The sequence below is a fragment of the Oncorhynchus mykiss genome, chromosome 13 (assembly GCF_057628025.1).
Source record: "Oncorhynchus mykiss isolate SJ-2025 chromosome 13, ASM5762802v1, whole genome shotgun sequence".
Classification (NCBI taxonomy): domain Eukaryota; kingdom Metazoa; phylum Chordata; class Actinopteri; order Salmoniformes; family Salmonidae; genus Oncorhynchus; species Oncorhynchus mykiss.
In genome coordinates this window covers 83,487,263-83,504,060 of record NC_143034.1, presented here as the reverse complement: position 1 = coordinate 83,504,060, position 16,798 = coordinate 83,487,263, and the positions used below count along the sequence as shown (strand labels likewise).

Genomic DNA, 16,798 nt, shown 5'->3' with positions numbered 1-16,798 from the left:
CTACGGCAACACAGTACAGGAGCTTTGCCGTGCTGGGGCCTTGGAGGAGCCATTCTGGAGCCAACCAGGAGCCATCGGTTACTACGGCAACACAGTACAGGAGCTCTGCCGTGCTGGGGCCTTGGAGGAGCCATTCTGGAGCCAACCAGGAGCCATCGGTTACTAAGGCAACACAGTACAGGAGCTCTGCCGTGCTGGGGCCTTGGAGGAGCCATTCTGGAGCCAACCAGGAGCCATCGGTTACTAAGGCAACACAGTACAGGAGCTCTGCCGTGCTGGGGCCTTGGAGGAGCCATTCTGGAGCCAACCAGGAGCCATCGGTTACTACGGCAACACAGTACAGGAGCTCTGCCGTGCTGGGGCCTTGGAGCAGCCATTCTGGAGCCAACCAGGAGCCATCGGGAACTATGCGGAAGGGCACCAAGGAGCCATTTGGGGGGGGGCAAGAGGGCTTGGATTTCCACATTCCAGACCAGGGAGGGGAGCAGATGAGACAGGTGGAGGATGGAGGGATGATGGGGGGGGGGGGGGGGGAGAGAGAGAGAGAGAGAGAGGGATATAGAGAGAGAGAGAGAGAGAGAGAGAGAGAGGAGAGGGATATATATATATATATATATAGAGAGAGAGAGAGAGAGAGAGAGAGGAGAGGGATATATAGAGAGAGAGGAGAGGGATTTGGAGAGAGAGAGAGAGAGAGAGAGAGAGAGATAGAGAGAGAGAGAGAGAGAGAGAGAGAGATTCAAAGGGCCAGACAGAGAGAGAGACAGACAGAAGGAGGATGGGGGTGGAAGAGTGAGAGAGAGAGACAGGTGGTGTTTTGAGAGAGGTGGAGGGGTGTGTTTGTTTTGTCAGCAGTCTACTGTCTGATGCTCACAGCTGAGAATGGACACACACACACACACATACCAAGGCCAGTTGACTAATGGCTCACACTGTTAATGAAACCATTCTCTGTTAGTCTCACTGTTAACTAAACCATATATCTACCCATTAATTTAGAATCAATGGGTATCTATAGATATAATTAATTTAGAATCAATGGGTATATCTAGATATCATTAATTTAGAATCAATGGGTATATAAAGATATAATTAATTAAGAATCAATGGGTATATATAGATATCGTTAATTTAGAATCAATGGGTACATATAGATATCATTAATTTAGAATCAATGGGTATATATAGATATATAGATATCGTTAATTTAGAATCAATGGGTATATATAGATATCATTAATTTAGAATCAATGGGTACATATAGATATCATTAATTTAGAATCAATGGGTATATCTAGATATCATTAATTTAGAATCAATGGGTATATAAAGATATAATTAATTTAGAATCAATGGGTATATAGAGATATCATTAATTTAGAATCAATGGGTACACATAGATATCATTAATTTAGAATCAATGGGTACATATAGATATCATTAATTTAGAATCAATGGGTATATATAGATATCATTAATTTAGAATCAATGGGTATATATAGATATCATTAATTTAGAATCAATGGGTACATATAGATATCATTAATTTAGAATCAATGGGTATATATAGATATATAGATATCATTAATTTAGAATCAATGGGTATATATAGATATCATTAATTTAGAATCAATGGGTACATATAGATATCATTAATTTAGAATCAATGGGTATATCTAGATATCATTAATTTAGAATCAATGGGTATATAAAGATATAATTAATTTAGAATCAATGGGTATATATAGATATCATTAATTTAGAATCAATGGGTACACATAGATATCATTAATTTAGAATCAATGGGTACATATAGATATCATTAATTTAGAATCAATGGGTATATATAGATATCATTAATTTAGAATCAATGGGTATATATAGATATCATTAATTTAGAATCAATGGGTACATATAGATATCATTAATTTAGAATCAATGGGTATATATAGATATATAGATATCATTAATTTAGAATCAATGGGTATATATAGATATCATTAATTTAGAATCAATGGGTACATATAGATATCATTAATTTAGAATCAATGGGTATATATAGATATCATTAATTTAGAATCAATGGGTATATATAGATATCATTAATTTAGAATCAATGAGTATATATAGATATCATTAATTTAGAATCAATGGGTATATATAGATATCATTAATTTAGAATCAATGGGTACATATAGATATCATTAATTTAGAATCAATGGGTACATATAGATATCATTAATTTAGAATCAATGGGTATATCTAGATATCATTAATTTAGAATCAATGGGTACATATAGATATCATTAATTTAGAATCAATGGGTACATATAGATATCATTAATTTAGAATCAATGGGTACATATAGATATCATTAATTTAAGTCCACAAACAGATACAGTAGGTACCGTTCAAAATACAGAAATAATTTCCATATGATGCATTTCGTGTCATATGATATCATACAATGTAGGGATGATTTAAAATGTAGGGATGATTTATTACAATATAGGGATGATTTAAAATGTAGGGATGATTTATTACAATATAGGGATGATTTACAATGTAGGGATGATTTAAAATGTAGGGATGATTTATTACAATATAGGGATGATGTACAATATAGGGATGATTTACAATATAGGGATGATTTACAATGTAGGAATGATTTATTACAATATAGGGATGATTTACAATATACGGATGATTTACAATATAGGGATGATTTATAATATACGGATGATTTACAATATAGGGATGATTTACAATATACGGATGATTTATAATATTGGGATGATTTATTACAATATAGGGATGATTTACAATATAGGGATGATTTATTACAATATAGGGATGATTTATTACAATATAGGGATGATTTACAATATAGGGATACTTTATTACAATATAGGGATGATTTATTACAATATAGGGATGATTTATAATATAGGGATGATTTACAATATAGGGAGGATTTACCATGTAGGGATGATTTACCATATAGGGATGATTTACAATATAGGGATGATTTACAATATAGGGATGATTTACAATGCAGGGATGATTTACAATATAGGGATGATTTACAATATAGGGATGATTTAAAATATAGGGATGATTTACAATGTAGGGATGATTTACAATGTAGGGATGATTTACAATGTAGGGATGATTTCTGTATTTCTAAAGTGACAAGTCTTGAAAACGTGATTGCTGACAAGGTTGACATTTTGGGTCTATGTCAACAATGGACTAATGAAATGAAAACCCCCAGATTATAGTTTTTAGGTTAACATTTTCCTTTAACAATATATAGGGCATAAAACACACAGGAAACTGTTATACAATTATCCATCCATCCTAATAACGTCTTATTTTATTTCCGCTTTAGCACTGAGATCCAAACCGAAGTTGTATGTTCTGATTTAAAAGTCCACATTTAGATTTTTAATACAGACCGTCACTCCCCCCCCGTCTGTCTGACCGTGTCGTTGTCAAACCAGTTCCTGATCCTAGGCCTAATTGTATCTAAATCAATTAATTCCCGTTCAGTGTAATTGTGTGTGTTTTGGTCTGCTGGATCGGGGGCAGGTGAAGGTGGAGATCTCATCCAGTTCAGTGTAATTGTGTGTGTTTTGGTCTGCTGGATCGGGGGCAGGTGAAGGTGGAGATCTCATCCCGTTCAGTGTAATTGTGTGTGTTTTGGTCTGCTGGATCGGGGGCAGGTGAATGTGAAGATCTCATCCCGTTCAGTGTAATTGTGTGTGTTTTGGTCTGCTGGATCGGGGGCAGGTGAAGGTGGAGATCTCATCCCGTTCAGTGTAATTGTGTGTGTTTTGGTCTGCTGGATCGGGGGCAGGTGAAGGTGGAGATCTCATCCCGTTCAGTGTAATTGTGTGTGTTTTGGTCTGCTGGATCTGGGGCAGGTGAAGGTGGAGATCTCATCCCATGTTTTAATGTAAACGTATTTATTCATAATAAAAAAAACAACGATTAAAAAATATATATATTTTTGTCCTAGTCATGGTTTAAACCTTTTTTTCTTTATAACGAGACAAGCTACGGCCAGCTCCGCCACACATGTTCCTACACCCCAGTCCTATCCAATAAGTTACTGTCAGAGACGCATAGCGAGTAAACATAGACGTAGTTTCTACGTGCGTAATTGGCTATAATGTAGACCATAAACGTTCAGCCCGCCTACTACAGATGAATCTGAGCCGTACTGTACTGTATTAGAATGGTTTAGTTTAACAGTGAGAGTACACTAATACAACATTTATATCGCCAGTATTACATACTGTCTTACTGGTGATGATGCTACTGCGGACTGTGTGTGTGTGTGCGTGTGCGTGTCCGTACTACCGGGGCGTCACGTGTCAGAGCCCCCCCCCCCCCCCCCCTCCCCTGGTGGAGCTGAAGTTTGCCTTGTCAGAACATCACGGAGCTCCAACAGAAACGGACGCGTGGGTTTTTCTCTCTCTCTCCGCCTGATCGTTGATGGATATGATTTTCTCCTACACGGCGCCCACGAACTAACTCACACGGTGACGGTACCACTTCGCTTCCGTTCTGGTTTTTCTTCTTCTTTGGATTATTCTTCATCTGGAGAAAAAAACCGTGAAATAAAATAGGGAGAGGAAGTACAAGGAGAAGATAGAGAGATAGAGAGAAAGAAAAGCTGGACATCAGAGCAGGGTTTGGTGCTCCCGCTACACGGCAAGTCACGGACATGCTTCAGGGAACTTGTAATTCCATATCGATAAGGTAGGTCTAGATCAGATTAATCACACGCGTCAATCATCTCTCTGTCTATATCGGACCAGGTTTGTTTAAATGAACACTTCAGTTTCTGGTTTCCACTATTGAGATACTTTTTTTTAAATGGATCGTCTCTCGAAACCACAAGTGATGCGTTATATTCGCTTCTTAATTGAATATCGATATTACTGAGATGTTAAAGTCTCTCTCTCTGGTTTGATACAGCTCCTTATCGATAGAGAGTAAATATTGGTGGTTCTCATCACAACCCCACTGGTTCTAGAAGAGCAGGCGGCGTAAAAATGCGCTTTACTCCTCCATTAGCCACGACTCAAACACAATAACACAGACTCCTCTTCAGCAACACAGACTCCTCTTCAGCAACACAGACTCCTCTTCAGCAACACAGACTCCTCTTCAGCAACACAGATTCCGGGTCTAATAAATCAAATCAAATCAATAAATCAAATCAAATGTTATTGGCATACATATTGATCAGATGTTATTGGTCCACATATTGATCAGATGTTATTGGTCCACATATTGATCAGATGTTATTGGTCCACATATTTATCAGATGTTATTGCGGGTGTAAGTGAAATGCTTGATGTTCCTAGCTCCAACAGTGCAGTAATATCTAACAATTCACAACAATACACACACACACACATCTGAAAGTTAAATAATGTAATTAATAAATGTATAAATATTAGATTGAGCGACGTCGGAGTGGCATTAGAATACGGTAGATTACAGTATATACATGATGAGTAAAGCAGTGTGTGAACATTATTAATATCACGTTTCAGATGCAAATGGTGTCGAAGACACAAAACGACAGGTCAAAGGCAGGTCAGGGGTCAATAATCCACTGAGGTGGGGTAAAGTACCAGACCAGCAGGCAGGCTCAGGGTCAGGGCAGGTCAGGGGTCAATAATCCACTGAGGTGGGGCAAGTTTTTTTTAAAATTATTTATTTCACTTTTATTTAACCAGGGTAGGCCAGTTGAGAACAAGTTCTCATTTATAACCTGCGACCTGGCCAAGATAAAGCAAAGCAGTGCGACACAAACAACAACACAGAGTTACACATGGAATAAACAAACGTACAGTCAATAACACAATAGAAAAGGTCTATATACAGTGAGTGCAAATGGAGGTAAGGCAATTAATAGGCCATAGTAGCGAAGTAATTACAATTTAGCAGATTAACACTGGATAGATGAGCAGATGATGATGTGCAGGTAGAAATACTGGTGTGCAAAAGAGCAGAAAAGTAAATAAAAACAATATGGGGATGAGGTAGGTAGATTGGGTGGGCTATTTACAGATGGGCTATGTACAGCTGCAGCGATTGGTTAGCTGCTCAGATAGCAGTTAGTTAGTGAGGGAAATATAAGTCTCCAGCTTCAGCGATTTTTGCAATTCGTTCCAGTCACTGGCAGCAGAGAACTGTAAGGAAAGGCGGCCAAAGGAGGTGCTAGCTTTGGGGTGACTAGTGAAATATACCTGCTGGAGCGCGTGCTACAGGTGGGTGTTGGTATGGTGACCAGTGAGCTGAGATAAGGCGGGGCTTTACCTAGCAAGGACTTATAGATGACCTGGAGCCAGTGGGTCTGGCGATGAATATGAAGCGAGGGCCAGCTGACTAGAGCATACAGGTCGCAGTGGTGGGTGGTATATGGGGCTTTGGTGACAAAACAGATGGCACTGTGATAGACTGCACCCAGTTTGCTGAGTAGAGTGTTGGAGGCTTTTTTTGTAAATGACATCGCCGAAGTCGAGGATTGGTAGGATGGTCCGTTTTACGAGGGTATGTTTGGCAGCATGAATGAAGGATGCTTTGTTTGCGAAATAGGAAGCCGATTCTAGATTTAATTTTGGATTGGAGATGTTTAATATGAGTCTGGAAGGAGACTTTACAGTCTAACTAGACACCTAGGTATTTGTAGTTGTCCACATATTCTAAGTTAGAACCGTCCAGAGTAGTGATGCTGGACGCACGGGCAGGTGCGGCCAGCAATCGGTTGAAGAGCATGCATTTAGTTTTACTTGTATTTAAGAGCTGTTAGAGGCCATGGAAGGAGAGTTGTATGGCATTGAAGCTCGGTTGGAAGTTAGTTAACACAGTGTCCAAAGATGGGCCAGAAGTATACAGAATGGTGTCGTCTGCGTAGGGGTGGATCAGAGAATCACCAGCAGCAAAAGCGACATCGTTGATACATACAGAGAAAAGACTCGGCCCGAGAATGTAACCCTGTGGCACCCCCGTAGAGACTGCCAGAGGTCCCGACAACAGGCCCTCCGATTTGACACACTGAACTCTGTCTGAGAAGTAGTTGGTGAACCAGGCGAGGAAATCATTTGAGAAACCAAGGCTGTTGAGTCTGCCGATGAGAATATGGTGATTGACAGAGTCGAAAGCCTTGGCCAGGTTGATGAATACAGCCGCACAGTATTGTCTTTTATCGATGGCGGTTATGATATCGTTTAGTACCTTGAGTATGGCTGAAGTGCATCTTGTTACCAGGCAGGCTCAGGGTTAGGCCAGGCAGAACGGTCAAAACCGGGAAGGACTCGAAAACAGGAGCAGGGAAACAGGCAGGAACAGGGGAAGAAACGCTGGTAGGATTCACGAACAAAACGAACTGGCCACAGACAAACAGAGAACGCAGGTATAAATACACAGGGGATAATCGGGAAGATGGGCGACACCTCCATTATTAAAGTGACCAGTGATTTCAAGTCACCTCTAAGGTGCAGGGTTGCGTAACCAGGTTGGAAGTCTGATGGCCTTGTACAAGTGACTATCCCCCTTTCCTTTTCTTTGGGATAGAAGCTATTGTTCAGTCTCTCGGGTCCCGGCTTTGATGCACCTGTACTGACCTCGCTTTCTGGATGATAGCTGGGTGAACTGTCCGTGGCTCGGGTGGTTGTTGTCCTTGATGATCTTTTTTTTGGCCTTCCTGTGACTTCGGGTGGTGTAGGTGTTCTAGAGGGCAGGTAGTTTGCCCCCGGTGATGCGTTGGGCAGACCGCACCACCATCTGGAGAGCCCTGCGATTGCGGGCGGTGCAGTTGCCGTACCAGGCGGTGATACAGCGCGACAGGATGCTCTGAATTGTGCATCTGTAAAAGTTTGTGAGAGTTTTAGGGGCCAAACCAATTTTTTTCAGCCTCCTGAGGTTGGAGAGGCGCTGCTGCGCCTTCTTCACAACGCTGTCTGTGTGGGTGGACCAATTCTGATGGTCAGTGATGTGTACGCAGAGTAACTTAAAACTTTCTACCTTCTCCACTAGACGTCCCGTCGATGTGGATAGGGGGGTGCACCCTCTGCTGTTTCATGAAGTCCATGAGCAGCTCCTTTGTGTTGTTGATGTTGAGTGAGAGGTTATTTTCCTGGCACCACTCTCCGAAGGCCCTCACCTCCTCTCTGTAGGCTGTCTTGTCATTGTTGGTAATCAGGCTTACTACTGTTGTGTCATCTGCAAACTTGATGATTAAGTTGGAGGTGTGCATGGCCATGCAGTCATGGGTGAACAGGGAGTACAGGAGGGGGCTGAGCACGCACCCTTGTGGGGCCCCATTGTTGAGGATCAGCGAAGTGGAGGAGTTGTTTCCTACCTTCACCACCTGGGGGGGTGGCCCGTCAGGAAGTCCAGGACCCAGTTGCACAGGGTGGGGTCGAGACCCAGGGTCTCAAGCTTAATGATGAGTTTGGAGGGTACTGTGGTGTTGAATGCTGAGCTATAGTGAATGAACAGCATTCTTACATAGATATTCCACTTGTCCAGATGGGTTAGGGCAGTGTGCCGTGTGATGGCGATTGCATCGTCTGTGGATCTATTGGGGTGGTAAGCAAATTGGAGTGGGTCTAGGGTTTCAGGTAGGATGGAGGTGATATGATCCTTGACTAATCTCTCAAAGCACTTCATGATGACAGAAGTGAGTGCTACGGGGCGATAGTCATTTAGTTCAGTTACCTTTGCCTTCTTGGCTACAGGAACAATGGTGACCACCTTGAAGCAAGTGGGGACAGCAGACTGGGATAGGGAGCGATTGAATATGACTGTAAACACTCCAGCCAGCTGGTTTGCGCATGCTCTGAGGGCGCGGCTAGGGATGCCATCTGGGCCGGCAGCCTTGCGAGGGTTAACACTCTTAAACGGCTTACTCACCTCGGCCACAGAGCAGGAGAGCCCACAGTCCTTGGGAGCGGCCCGCGTCGATGGCACTGCGTTATCCTCAAAGCGGGCGAAGAAGGTGTTTAGCTTGTCCGGGAGCAAGACGTCGGTGTCCACCACATGGCTGGTTTTCCCCCTTTGTAGCCTGTGATTGTCTGTAGACCCTGCCACATACGTCTCGTGTCTGAGCTGTTGAATTGCGACTGACTCCACTTTGTCTCTGTACTGACATTTTGCCTGTTTGATTGCTTTGCGGAGGGAATAACTACACTGTTTGTAATCGGCCATGTTCCCAGTCACCTTGCCACGGTTAAATGCGATGGTTTACACTTTCAGTTTTGCGCGAATGCTGACGTCTATCCGCGGTTTCTGGTTTGGGTAGGTTTTAGTAGTCACAGTGGATACAACATCTCATATACACTTCCTGATGAACTCAGTCACCGTATCCGTGAATTTGTGTATGTTATTCTCAGAGGCTACCCGGGAACATCTTGAAGCATGTTTTCCGATTGGTCAGACCAAGGTTGAAATTACCTTTGCACGGGTACTTCATGTTTGGGTTTCTGCCTATAGGAAGGGAGGAACAAAATGTAGTCGTGATCTGATTTGCCGAAAGGAGGGCAGGGGAGGGCCATGTAGGAATTTAGAAAAGTTGAATAGCACTGGTTAAATGTTTTATCTAACCAGTGTCCAGTAATTAGTTAGTAACCAGTGCCTTACTAGTGTCCAGTCATTAGTTAGGTTTATCTAACCAGTGTCTTGTGATCTTCCTATCCCCTCTTCCTTTCATCCTCTCCTTCCTCTTCCTCTCCTCTCTTCCCCCTCCTCTCCTCCTCTTCCTCTCTCCGCTTCTGTTCTTCCTCTCCTCTCTTCCTCTATTCCTTTCTTCCTCTCCTCTCTTCCTCCTCCTCTCCTCCTCTTCCTCTGCCATCTTCCTTTCGTCCTCTCCCCCTCTTCCTCTCCTCTCTTCTTCTCATCTCTTCCTCTCTTCCTCCTCCTCTCTTCCTTTCTTCCTCTTCTCTCTTCCTCCTCCTCTTCCTCTCTTCCCTGCCTCCCCCTCCTCTCTCTTCATCTCTCCACCTCACTTTCTTTCTGCCCCATCTCCCTTACTCCTCCCCCCAGGGTGGCTCTGCCTGGCTCTCTATCATGACTGATGGCGAGGGGAGAGTCCGCTTCCTCTACACCCCCACCTCCTCTACCCCCACCCCCTCTACCCCCACCCCCACCTCCTCTACCCCCACCCTCACTCCTGCCCTCAACATCCAGCAGGGAGGGGAGGAAAGGCAGTGCCGTGACGGAGAGGTGAGGGTTCTCATACCGGCTCCATTTTACCGGGAACACAACCCACACCCATCATCGTTTTACCGGGAGCACAACCCCCCGAGACGTCACCGCCACGACATCAGCTTCCCTGATGATGACGAGGACGAGGAAGAGGAGGGAGGCAGCAGCACATGGAGTCCAGGGCCGGAGGAGGAGGAAGAGGAGGAGGAAAGGGAGGAGGAAGGTGCAGGAGTAGCTGCCCGTCGTGTCCCGGGGCCTCCCGTTGTCGTTACCGGCGGTAGTAGTTGTGGTGGTGTGTTCGGTGACGTGAGGAGGGAGCCAGTAACGGAGCCGGTAATGGAGCCGGTAGACCCAGTGGACCTGCTGTCTGAAGAGGAGGAGCAGCAGCCATATCCAGCCCTCGCCCCCGTAGTCTTCTTCTGCATCAAACAGACGACGCGTCCTCGCAGCTGGTGTCTACGCACGGTCTGTAACCCATATCCTTTACTGCTGTCTGTACTGGTCTGTACTGGCCTGTAACCCATATCCTTTACTGCTGGTCTGTACTGGTCTGTACTGGTCTGTACTGGTCTGTAACCCATATCCTTTACTGCTGGTCTGCACTGGTCTGTAACCCATATCCTTTACTGTTGGTCTGTACTGGTCTGTACTGGTCTGTAACCCATATCCTTTACTGCTGTCTGTACTGGTCTGTACTGGTCTGTACTGGTCTGTAACCCATATCCTTTACTGCTGGTCTGTACTGGTCTGTACTGGTCTGTAACCCATATCCTTTACTGCTGTCTGTACTGGTCTGTAACCCATATCCTTTACTGCTGTCTGTACTGGTCTGTACTGGTCTGTACTGGTCTGTAACCCATATCCTTTACTGCTGTCTGTACTGGTCTGTACTGGTCTGTACTGGTCTCTAAACCCATATCCTTTACTGCTGTTTGAAGCTGGTCTGTACTGGTCTGTTCTGTAACTGGACTGGTCTGTAGCTGGTCTGTACTTGTCTGGTCGGGGCTGGTCTGGAGCTGGTCTGGTCTGTAGCTGTTCTGGTCTGTAGCTGGTCTGGTCTGTAGCTGGTCTGTAGCTGGTCTGGTCTGGTCTGTAACTGGTCTGGTCTGTAGCTGGTCTGTAGCTGGTCTGGTCTTTAGCTGGTCTGTAGCTGGTCTGTAGCTGGTCTGGTCTGGTCTGGTCTGTAGCTGTTCTGTAGCTGGTCTGTAGCTGGTCTGGTCTGTAGCTGGTCTGGTCTGTAGCTGTTCTGTAGCTGGTCTGGTCTGTAGCTGTTCTGTAGCTGGTCTATTCTGTAGCTGGTCTGGTCTGTAGCTGTTCTGTAGCTGGTCTGGTCTGTAGCTGGTCTGGTCTGTAGCTGGTCTGTAGCTGTTCTGTAGCTGTTCTGTAGCTGGTCTGGTCTGTAGCTGTTCTGTTGCTGGTCTGGTCTGTAGCTGGTCTGGTCTGTAGCTGTTCTGTAGCTGTTCTGGTCTGTAGCTGTTCTGTAGCTGGTCTAGTCTGTAGCTGGTCTGGTCTGTAGCTGGTCTGATCTGTAGCTGTTCTGTAGCTTGTCTGGTCTGTAGCTGGTCTGGTCTGTAGCTGGCCTGGTCTGTAGCTGTTTTGTAGCTGGTCTGGTCTGTAACTGGACTGGTCTGTAGCTGGTCTGTACTTGTCTGGTCTGGTCTGGAGCTGGTCTGGTCTGTAGCTGTTCTGGTCTGTAGCTGGTCTGGTCAGTAGCTGGTCTGGTCTGTAGCTGGTCTGGTCTGTAGCTGGGGGTGTAGCTGGTCTGTAGCTGGTCTGGTCTGGTCTGTAGCTGGTCTGGTCTGTAGCTGGTCTGTAGCTGGTCTGGTCTGTAGCTGGCCCGGGTGGTAGCTGGTCTGATCTGGTCTGTAGCTGGTCTGGTCTGGAGCTGTTCTGGTCTGTAGCTGGTCTGGTCTGTAGCTGGTCTGGTCTGTAGCTGGCCCGGGTGGTAGCTGGTCTGGTCTGTAGCTGTTCTGGTCTGTAGCTGTTCTGGTCTGTAGCTGTTCTGGTCTGTAGCTGTTCTGGTCTGTAGCTGGCCCGGGTGGTAGCTGGTCTCGTCTGTAGCTGGTCAGAGAAAGCGACTTCTGCAAAGTCCTGTATGGTAACACTTTGAGAAGTTAAATAAGAAGGAGATGCCACTGGTGGAACTGAGCTCCAGTAATGGTAGTATAATGGTCTGTACTGGTCTGTACTGGTCTGTAACCCATATCCTTTAGCTCCAGTAATGGTAGTATAGGTACATTGTGAAATTTACGTTAAATTTGATTAAACTGCTCTTATTGTCTTTTAAACAGGAAAAAAACTATTTAAAAAGGGACTGTTTTAAATGTCACGGTCCCACTTTTACTATGATGGGAGATGTTTCTCTCTCTCTGCATTTCTGCATTCTTGAGAATACGTATGTGTGTGTGTGTGTGTGTGTGTGAGTGTGTGTGCGTGTGTGTGTGTGTGTGCGTGCGTGCGTGCGTGTGTCCCTCTAGCCAGACTGTAAGCAGTGTTCGTTCCCAGGTAGGTGGTCAGAACTCTCCAGTGTAAATATTATAACCCAAAAAAGTAAATGAAGTACACTCTGGTCTTCACACACCTCATAGCTGCCCAGCTGTCTGTGGTGTTAGAACACACACACACACACTCAGTCCTAATGAGAGGTATGTGCGGCTGGTTGAAGTTTTAAACATGTCTATTCCTGGCTGCGTTTTGTTGCCCCGGCAACTCTGAGGTCCTGCTGAGAGTTAGTTAGTTAGTCCCTTATTTCTGCTGATCTGAGCAACTCTGAGGTCCTGCTGAGAGTTAGTTAGTTAGTCCCTTATTTCTGCTGATCTGAGCAACTCTGAGGTCCTGCTGAGAGTTAGTTAGTTAGTCCCTTATTTCTGCTGATCTGAGCATCTCTGAGGTCCCGCTGAGAGTTAGTTAGTTAGTTAGTCCCTTATTTCTGCTGATCTGATCAACTCTGAGGTCCCGCTGAGAGTTAGTTAGTTAGTCCCTTATTTCTGCTGATCTGATCAACTCTGAGGTCCCGCTGAGAGTTAGTTAGTTAGTCCCTTATTTCTGCTGATCTGATCAACTCTGAGGTCCCGCTGAGAGTTAGTTAGTTAGTCCCTTATTTCTGCTGATCTGATCAACTCTGAGGTCCCGCTGAGAGTTAGTTAGTTAGTCCCTTATTTCTGCTGATCTGATCAACTCTGAGGTCCTGCTGAGAGTTAGTTAGCTATTAGCTGTGTTACTCATAGGGGTTTCACTAAGTACAGTAGTTAGCTAGCTTGTTTTGGCTAATGTTAGCTATTAGCTGTGTTTCTCATAGGGGTTTCACTAAGTACAGTAGCAAGCTAGCTTGTTTTGGCTAATGTTAGCTATTAGCTGTGTTACTCATAGGGGTTTCACTAAGTACAGTAGTTAGCTAGCGTGTTTTGGCTGATGTTAGCTATTAGCTGTGTTACTCATGGGGGTTTCACTAAGTACAGTAGCTAGCTAGCTTGTTTTGGCGAATGTTAGCTATTAGCTGTGTTTGAAAGAGGAAGTCACATCTACTACTATGAGAGATAGTTAGTTACTCCCTTTTTTCTGCTGATCATCACCTGTTATAAAATGACAACAATGTCTTGCTAGTTGACTGACTGGTCCACTGTAGAAGCCTTGTTTCCTGAATCCCTGTTTCCTGAAGCACTGTTTCCTGAAGCCCTGTTTCCTGAAATCCTGTTTCCTGAATATCTGTTTCCTGAAGCACTGTTTCCTGAAGCACTGTTTCCTGAAGCACTGTTTCCTGATCCCTGTTTCCTGAAACTCTGTTTCCTGAAACTCTGTTTCCTGAAGCACTGTTTCCTGAAGCACTGTTTCCTGAAGCACTGTTTCCTGAATCCCTGTTTCCTGAAGCCCTGTTTCCTGAAATACTCCCGTCAGCAATTGTAAATCTAGCTTTGTATTATTTATTCATTTATTCATTTTATTTCACCTTTATTTAACCAGGTAGGCCAGTTGAGAACAATTTCTCATTTACAACTGCGACCTGGCCAAGATAAAGCAAAGTAGTGCGACACAAACAACAACAGAGTTACACATAAACAAACGTACAATAACACAGTAGAAAAGTCTATATACATGTAACCGATGTGAAACGGCTAGCTAGTTAGCGGTGGTGCTAATAGCTAATGGCGTTTTCAATCGGTGACGTCACTCGCTCTTGAGACCTTGAAGTAGTTGTTTCCCCCCTTTGCTCTGCAAAGGGCCGCGGCTTTTTTGTGGAGCGATGGGTAACGATGCTTCGAGGGTGGCTGTTGTCGATGTGTGGATAGGGTCCCTGGTTCGAGCCCCGGGTAGGGGAGGGACGGGAAGCTATACTGTTACATACAGTATGTGTAAATGAGGATGGATCACTTTTCTACCCTGGATCTTCTCAGCAGCCTTCTCCCTGGAGTCAGCTTTATTTAACGAGGCAAGTCAGTTAAGAACTAAATGTTTATTTACAACGACGGCCCACACCGGACCGAAACCCGGACGACTGTCTACACCGGACTGAACCCCGGACGACTGTCTACACCGGACTGAACCCCGGACGACTGTCTACACCGGACTGAACCCCGGACGACGGTCTACACCGGACTGAACCCCGGACGACTGTCTACATCGGACTGAACCCCGGACGACTGTCTACACCGGACTGAACCCCGGACGACTGTCTACACCGGACCGAACCCCGGACGACTGTCTACACCGGACCGAACCCCGGACGGCGGTCTACACCGGACCGAACCCCGGACGACTGTCTACACCGGACTGAACCCCGGACGACTGTCTACACCGGACTGAACCCCGGACGACTGTCTACACCGGACTGAACCCCGGACGACTGTCTACACCGGACTGAACCCCGGACGACTGTCTACACCGGACTGAACCCCGGACGACTGTCTACACCGGACCGAACCCCGGACGACTGTCTACACCGGACTGAACCCCGGACGACTGTCTACACCGGACTGAACCCCGGACGACTGTCTACACCGGACCGAACCCCGGACGACTGTCTACACCGGACCGAACCCCGGACGGCGGTCTACACCGGACTGAACCCCGGACGACTGTCTACACCGGACTGAACCCCGGACGACTGTCTACACCGGGCCGAACCCCGGACGACTGTCTACACCGGACCGAACCCCGGACGGCGGTCTACACCGGGCCGAACCCCGGACGACGCTGGGCCTACACCGGGCCGAACCCCGGACGACGGCCTACACTGGACCGAACCCCGGACGACTGTCTACACCGGGCCGAACCCCGGGACGACGGCCTACACCGGACCGAACCCCGGACGACGGCCTACACCGGACTGAACCCCGGACGACTGTCTACACCGGACCGAACCCCGGGACGACTGTCTACACCGGACTGAACCCCGGACGACTGTCTACACCGGACTGAACCCCGGACGACTGTCTACACCGGACTGAACCCCGGACGACTGTCTACATCGGACTGAACCCCGGACGACTGTCTACACCGGACTGAACCCCGGACGACTGTCTACACCGGACCGAACCCCGGACGACTGTCTACACCGGACCGAACCCCGGACGGCGGTCTACACCGGACCGAACCCCGGACGACTGTCTACACCGGACTGAACCCCGGACGACTGTCTACACCGGACTGAACCCCGGACGACTGTCTACACCGGACTGAACCCCGGACGACTGTCTACACCGGACTGAACCCCGGACGGCGGTCTACACCGGACCGAACCCCGGACGGCGGTCTACACCGGGCCGAACCCCGGACGACTGTCTACACCGGGCCGAACCCCGGACGGCGGTCTACACCGGGCCGAACCCCAGACGACTGTCTACACCGGGCCGAACCCCGGACGACTGTCTACACCGGGCCGAACCCCGGACGACTATCTACACCGGACCGAACCCCGGACGACTGTCTACACCGGACTGAACACCGGACGACTGTCTACACCGGACTGAACCCCGGACGACTGTCTACACCGGACTGAACCCCGGACGACTGTCTACACCGGACTGAACCCCGGACGACTGTCTACACCGGACTGAACCCCGGACGACTGTCTACACCGGACCGAACCCCGGACGACTGTCTACACCGGACTGAACCCTGGACGACTGTCTACACCGGACTGAACCCCGGACGACTGTCTACACCGGACTGAACCCCGGACGACTGTCTACACCGGACTGAACCCCGGACGACTGTCTACACCGGACTGAACCCCGGACGACTGTCTACACCGGACTGAACCCCGGACGACTGTCTACACCGGACTGAACCCCGGACGACTGTCTACACCGGACTGAACCCCGGACGACTGTCTACATCGGACTGAACCCCGGACGACTGTCTACACCGGACTGAACCCCGGACGACTGTCTACACCGGACTGAACCCCGGACGACTGTCTACACCGGACTGAACCCCGGACGACTGTCTACACCGGACTGAACCCCGGACGACTGTCTACACCGGACTGAACCCCGGACGACTGTCTACACCGGACTGAACCCCGGACGACTGTCTACACCGGACTGAACCCCGGACGACTGTCTACACCGGA

General features: G+C 46.9%; 1 protein-coding gene across 1 annotated transcript in view; it reads left to right on the top strand.

Annotated features, from left to right (window-relative positions):
* Positions 1–4,433: 4,433 nt before the first annotated feature.
* Positions 4,434–16,798, top strand: part of cacna1ha (calcium voltage-gated channel subunit alpha1 Ha) — a 156,540-nt gene continuing 144,175 nt past the window's right edge. The window contains exons 1-2 of the mRNA XM_090194382.1: positions 4,434–4,767; positions 10,066–10,703. Of these exons, the coding sequence (XP_090050508.1) occupies positions 10,090–10,703 (614 nt within the window). The 5' untranslated portion in view covers positions 4,434–4,767; positions 10,066–10,089. The remainder of the gene's footprint in view (positions 4,768–10,065; positions 10,704–16,798) is intronic.